The sequence below is a fragment of the Ipomoea triloba genome, chromosome 14 (genome assembly GCF_003576645.1).
Source record: "Ipomoea triloba cultivar NCNSP0323 chromosome 14, ASM357664v1".
NCBI classification, from domain to species: domain Eukaryota; kingdom Viridiplantae; phylum Streptophyta; class Magnoliopsida; order Solanales; family Convolvulaceae; genus Ipomoea; species Ipomoea triloba.
In genome coordinates this window covers 15,704,241-15,711,159 of record NC_044929.1, presented here as the reverse complement: position 1 = coordinate 15,711,159, position 6,919 = coordinate 15,704,241, and the positions used below count along the sequence as shown (strand labels likewise).

Sequence of the window (6,919 nt, the reverse complement as noted above, 5' to 3'; positions counted from 1 at the left end):
GGGGGGGGGGGGGGGGGGGGGGGGGGGGGGGGGGGGGGGGGGGGGGGGGGGGGGGGGGGGGGGGGGGGGGGGGGGGGGGGGGGGGGGGGGGGGGGGGGGGGGGGGGGGGGGGGGGGGGGGGGGGGGGGGGGGGGGGGGGGGGGGGGGGATTGAAGTTTACGACTTGAGATTTTTCATGTATCCTTGCTTCTGATTTTACAGGTACTTATACACCCTTATCGCCTACATTATCAGCCAGCCAGACTATGCGCTGCAAACACTGAACCATCATCAAAGCATGAAGAAGAAGATGACGAGCCATGCCCAGAGCAAGGCAGCTTGAGAAAACACGTGACAGGCAATGTGGACTAAGATTTCTGTTCAGCAATGGAGTCGATCTGAAACGAAACGATTTCTACACTTTGTGCCTATTCCAACTCCAGAGATAATATCATTTCTGCTGATGGTTAAGCTGCACAATCTGGATGGGGATTTTGCCGGAGAAATTCATTGAATGGTGGCTTCAGCTCAAACTGCAATCTTTCTGCACTTGGAAATTTTTGGACAAAGCTATGGATCTCAAGGGCAAAAACTGAGTATAATCTCAATTTATACAAGTTGGAATTTGATTTGATGTATAGGCTTGTGCTGAAGAAAAACTGCAGTATCCTCCCCCTTCTTTACTGTAATCATCCTTTCTGGTATACTCCAAGAAATGTGTGGGAGGAAAAGATCATTATGGGAGGAGGGATTTCATGCTAAAGTTTTGATACTCTTTAGACATCAGTTTTCCACAATTTATTAATCTTGGTACTATAAAATTGCGTGTAGTATACTTTTGTAGATTTTTAAAATAATAAATTTTTATAGAATCTTTTGTACATTTTTTATGAGTCAGTCTATAAAAGCCATATTGGCACATTATCATTCATTGATAATATTTTTCAATTTATAATCATTATATTTTTCAATTTATAAACATTGTGTCAGTCAGCCAGAATTGGCTGACTCCATCCATAACTTGTAATGGAAGATAAAGTGTGAAATGAAATAGTGTAACACTAGAAAGGGAACATCTGACACTAGAAACGGAACATTTGGGAGGAGTGAGTACTAAATATTACGGAGAACTTGTAATAATTATCATGAAAAGTTCGCTAGGCGTTTCTCGAGTATCTAGAGACACCTAACACCTAGGGCACCTAAGCAACGATTAATCGGTGCCGTCCGGGAGCTTCAGGCGATATTGACTCTTCTTTAAACTTCATTTGGACTCTCGGTTGAGAAAGTAGCTATGAACATATATTACATTATAACAAAGTCAATAATACTAAAAAAAAATATTAATCTAAAAATCTAGAATTTGAACGATTTTAGATTATTTCGCTCAAAACGATTCGTTTTGAGAAAAATTAACCCATTTAAAAAAGAACAATAGACACCGATTAGTTAGGCGGGAGTAAGTACATGACTTTTGCAACACTAATAATTATATTAAAAATAATAATAATAATTTTTGTTACTCTATTTACATAAATGAACATAACAAAAACAAATGTTTATTCTATGGAGCAGGCAGAATTTAAAACAGAAAACAGCTAAAACGAGTTCATCTCAAGCGTGTAACTCTTTTTCAACTTAACCAATTTGTTTGCAGCTTCCTGAAATAGCCTTGTTCCCTCTCTCTGTCCTAGTTCTAGTTCTAGTTCTTGTTCCGCCTGTTCGGAAACTCCGGCACTCTCCTCTTCCTGCTCCGCCGGCCGTATCACCACCAGCGTAGCCCCCTTCATCACGCATCCTGCCTCTGGCAGCTCCTGCTCCTCCGCAATCCACATCTTTATCTTCAGCGCCGGCACTCTCGTCCGATCCTTTGTCTTCTTATACCTCCTCCTCACTTGTTCGATTTGCTTGGCGTTCATGGTTAGTCTTCCCTGCCCCAACTCGTCCGTCACCGTCACACTCCCAACCGTCCCGTGATCGTTCACCGCCTCCAGTAACAAGCTGTGCCGGGAAGTGGCAGCGATCAGGCACGAGATCGTCCAGAAAATCCTCAGTTTCAGCTCTTCGTTCTCACCAGAACCCTCTTCCTCTTCCTCCTCCTCTTCTTCTTCTTCTTCTTCTTCTTCCTCTTCTTCTTCGGTGACACGACTGCAATTACTTGGAATAGGAGAAATCGACGTTCCTCCTACGATGACGCAGCTCTGCAATTCACTCCCGAACTGGGCCGTCCATTTTAGCGCGGATCCGTCTCTGACGCAGGATTCTTGTATCGGAAGCCTGAGCTCCAGTCTCCGAATGTCACTGAAATTCCGCAGAATATAAGCCGGCGAATAGTAATTGTAAGCGGTGAAGGAGGCTTCCCGACAGGTACATCCGGTGGCGGAAGAGAAAGGGGACTTGGATTCGATAAAGCGCATAAGAGAACGAAACGGGCGAATCAGGAATTTAGTAGCAAACACAAGAAGCGGATTAGTGTGCCTGGCCCTGGCCCTATGGGAATGGGAAGCAGAAGAAGCGGGAATGGACAAGAGAAGGGAATGCGTTTGAGGGGCAAGAGAATGGAAACGCTTGCAAACGGCGGTGCACACCGACAGGGATTTGGCATCGCGCAATGTTTCGAAGATGTGCAACACGACGTCGTCCGGCAACCGATCAAACGCCGAATCAACAGTCGGATCCCACATTGATTTGATTTGATTTAGTGGAAGAAGAACGTTAATGTTTGTTTATACTTTATAGTAGCGTTCTGGCATCGGAATTGACGGTTGAATTGAATGGTGGTTTTCTAGAAGGGCGGGCGGGGGGATGTTAAGAAAAGTTGAAGTCAAGTTGCGCACACGGCCTGAGAGGAATTGGATTTGGCAGCACAGGATAGCACATGTTTTTTTTTTAGGTGTGAGGAACAGTGAGCTGTTAGCACTTAACAGAGTTGTTAAATAGGATAATATTCGAGTGGATGGGAATGGCAATGTGATCCCATCCGCAATTACTTGTGGAGGATAACATCTTATCTCCCAACGGAACCTTCATATTCAATTTGGTTTTTATTATATTACTCCCTCCGTATTATAGTAATATGTTTCGCGGACTCGGACTGCTTCTTCCTCCTGTTTCGCTCACTACTCTCTTCATTTTCTGATTTTCATATTTTATTCCTCACATATTCAGGATCTTTCCTTCCTGTGATTTATTCTGCGTAATTTATAAATCAAGTCTTTCTTCTTCTTTTTTCTTTGAATCAGTTAAAACACCCTTCGTGGCTGTAGTATGGTGAGGCTTAGGTTCTTCCAACAAGTATTATAACAACAAAATGAAATAAAAGATTAAAATTCATGCTATAAGTATAGTCGTTGATAATAATTAAATATTACTAAATTAAAGTAAATACTAAACATGAAAATACAACTATACTTAAAAGTATTACTATAATTAATATCAATAGAATCACATACACTTATTAATTCAAAGATGATCATATTTTACAAATACGACTCGATCAAATTAAATTGAAGAATCGGATGTCGGATACAAAAACATGATCGATCCTATAACATACCACATAAAGCCCTTGAAAGTTAGATACATGGTTTGATTATCGAACCCATACCCAAGCCTGAAAATGATTCAGTTGCAGAAAAGCTTATCAATATTGGAATCATCATGTCTCCAAAATGATAAAATAATTTAGGAGTATAAAAACAAGCCGGAGAGAATGCACAATTTCATGTAGTAATTAACAAACTGAAATTTATGCGAATCATTATACACATATTCCCCTCCACATATGGAAGGGAATATGATTCGTATAAAGGGAAGAATTAAAATACTCCTGACCCACTGTATTTATGTCTTTTAGTTATTTACAATTCAATTTTATGTATCATTTTTTTTTTTGAAAACAATTTTATGTATCATTTAATTTAGTATTAGTATATAAAAATTTAAATATTTACTAACTATGGAGTACATTAAAAGTACACCAAAAAATTGAATTAAAAAATTATAAGAAAAAATAAGCAAATAAGAATTGATTTGACAAATGAATAGTAAATCAAACAGGTAAAATTAGAATATACAACAAAGGAAAAACAATCTTATTTTAATAAGTAAACTATTTTAAAATGTGAATGGGAAATTTCACATCAATCGCCCTTCTCCCAGCCATCCCCCACCAAAAAAAAAAAGGAGAGAAAAGAAAAGTGTTTTCTAATGAATTTTCAAATAGGAGGCTCTAATCTATTTTAATAAAAAGAACTTCACAAAAGGCTCTATTTTAATAAAAAGAACTTCACAAAAGACTCTATTTGGCCCAGCTTATGGCTTTTGAATCCAATAAACTGGAGGCCACAAAAGTACATACCAAACTCCTAATATCATAAGTAGCTCATACCGATAAAGAGTTAATTCCATTTTCGATCATAGATTTATAAGTAACCGAAATGCTCTCGTATTTAACATCAACGGAACCAAAAATGATCATGCCACAATAATACTAGAACCAACAAGAGATGTTCTGAAAAAGGACTAAAAGTGGGATGATACTTAACACCAAATCTCTACCAATAAAATAGACATGCTCAGATTAACACCAAATAAAGGACCAATTTCAAAATTTAGCAGCAGTATGTAAACAGAATAGGATTCGAGAACAAGAGAACTGGGGAAAATTCTTGCATGCTTTTGAGCACTTCAATCTGAATGCAACCCATTTGGTCCAATAGCATGCAAGGATTTCTTGGGAATAAATATACTGATAAGCAATCTATTATAGCAAATATCACATTTTATCTCAGAAAGGTCTATAAACATACCTGACTTGAGGCTTTCTGGATGTAGGACACTAAAAATTTGCGTTGGATTGATTACAATCTGAGTAGAATAATCATCCTCCACGTTACACTTTAAAAGTAGAACTGCTTACCAATAACACATGAAAGAACAGTAAACCAATCAGCAATAATAATCATCTACCTATCTGATAGTCTTACCTTAAATGGCAATAAATATACAAACCCATGGAGTCTGGACTGGACATATAGTCTTACCGCAAATGGCAATAAATATACAAACCCATAGAGTGTGGAAATCTGAGCCAACGACCTTACTTTCAACAAAGTACACTGCTCAGACCATATACAAAACCAGAAGTAGAAAGTATACAAAACCAGAAGTAGAAACTTTAGCTAGTGCTACTGAAAATCACATTCAATAATAATTTAGATATTTAGACAGCCCAAATGACTAGATACTTATGATCAGCATCTCTGAAAGCACAAGAAAATTTGAGAAAACTCAGCATTATTTAGGGCTATTGAATGGGAAAGAATATGTCAACATTTAATAAACAAAATTGCATGATGTACAGTTCTTGCCTGTTCGTGCAAAGCATAGTACACGCATTATCTTTCCCAATAGGTCTAATTAAATGAACTAGGGAAATCCTTAGCCTAGTGACTATATACGTCAAAAAAATTTGTGATTTTGCATTTATCTATGATGATTAAAAAAAAAGCCTTTATGTCAACGAAGCTCCAAGTTCCATCTATTTCATTCACTATCTCTGCAGATGTTGAAAGGCTTTCAAATTCCTGCTTCCACCTTGAAAATGAAACAGCCCCCTTAGTTTGATAGCACAGCTTTAAAATAGAGGAAATCTTGGCCAAGGAATCGCCAAAAAAAAATGTGTTCCATAAGCCAACATAACTCCAAAGATCATTGAAGTACAAAGCAACTAGCACCACAAACAAGGATGCATGTTTCCTTAGATGGATCATTCACGAATGCTCCCATGTCCAGTAAAAAGGGTTATTTGATACCAGATGAAAAACCTTGTCTTTGTGAAAAGCCAGATTGATGCATCCTGAAAGGCCTTCCATTGTTAGGAGCAGCACCCAAAATCCCAGAAGATGAGTTTGGTTCAGGTACTCTAACACCGTTAGTGATAGGTCTTTGCTGAAATTGTGAATGAGCATCACTTTCTGCCCTTTTCCTTCTTTTCCATGCCTCAAATTTCTCTGTGTCAAAACCCTTATTTATGAACCCAGATGCAGAACCATTCATTTGAGAAGGTCCAACTCCTGATACTTGTTGCTCCTGTTTGAGTTTAGAATAAATCTGCTGAAGTCTCTCGCCAGATAAATTTGAAAATGTTGACACATAATTCCATAATCGCGTCGTCATCCCTATAAAATAAATTGTCCATCAAAATGTAAACAGAGCAGAGAAATCACGTGTAAAAAAAAAAAAAAAACTTCAATATGCAAACACAGTGGTGATTAAATATACAAGTTAAACAAATGCTAGACAGATGAGAAGGCCTTACTTTCTTGTTTATATGACTCCTGTGCATATTCAAAAACTATTTGATCAATCCTCCGGCCAAGAAGCTGAAGGTAATTCCGAATTTTGGATAGCACCTGTAGTGAGATATATGTTAAGAGCAGTTTAGCTCACAAACTCAAATGCAAAATTATAAGAAAACATGGGATAGCGATACAAATTAATGTTAACCTTCTCCTTTGGAAGATCTGCACTGGTGGTCTGCAGTTTCTGAAGACGCTTTAGTGTCTTCTCCTCATCAATCATCACATCTTCACACCATTCCATCCATTTTCCTTCCTTAAATTGTTTGTACACCTCTTCATTGTCTGACATTTCACCCTCCTCTTTAACCAACTGCTCAGTCCTCTGGGGCTTTTGAGCCAAACCTTTGTTACTCGGTTTCCCATGTTTAGCTTTTGAGTGAGATGCTGTGATGTTCGGAAGACTGTCCTTCTGCTTCTTGTTACCCTTGCGGCCCACTTTGACATTAGGATTCTTGCCACCAATAGCAGCAACTTCCTGGTGTTGAGATAGTAATTTAAAAAAAAAAAAAAAAAAAAAAAAAAAAAAAAAAAAAAAAAAAAAAAAAAAAAAAAAAAAAAAAAAATAAAAAAAAAAA

At 38.2% G+C, this 6,919-nt stretch overlaps 2 protein-coding genes across 4 annotated transcripts in view; both read right to left on the bottom strand.

Moving 5' to 3' along the window:
• Positions 1-1,451: 1,451 nt before the first annotated feature.
• LOC116005341 (F-box protein At5g46170-like) lies at positions 1,452-3,009 on the bottom strand. The gene has a single exon (XM_031245623.1). The coding sequence runs from the start codon at positions 2,661-2,663 to the stop codon at positions 1,578-1,580; it is 1,086 nt and encodes a 361-aa protein (XP_031101483.1). The 5' UTR covers positions 2,664-3,009; the 3' UTR covers positions 1,452-1,577.
• A 2,251-nt stretch (positions 3,010-5,260) lies between these two features.
• The window catches only part of LOC116004647 (protein CHROMATIN REMODELING 5), an 18,449-nt gene continuing 16,790 nt past the window's right edge, over positions 5,261-6,919 (bottom strand). For all 3 annotated transcript variants that reach the window (XM_031244776.1, XM_031244774.1, XM_031244777.1), the window contains exons 29-31: positions 6,490-6,819; positions 6,302-6,395; positions 5,261-6,161 (exon numbers count right to left, since the gene is read on the bottom strand). In XM_031244776.1, coding sequence (XP_031100636.1) covers positions 5,785-6,161; positions 6,302-6,395; positions 6,490-6,819 — 801 coding nt within the window. In that variant the 3' untranslated portion in view covers positions 5,261-5,784. The remainder of the gene's footprint in view (positions 6,162-6,301; positions 6,396-6,489; positions 6,820-6,919) is intronic.

What these genes read in the sequence shown, in the direction of transcription:
- LOC116005341 (XM_031245623.1), bottom strand. Translation starts at nt 2,663, where the DNA reads ATGTGGGATCCGACTGTTGATTCGGCGTTTGATCGGTTGCCGGACGAC.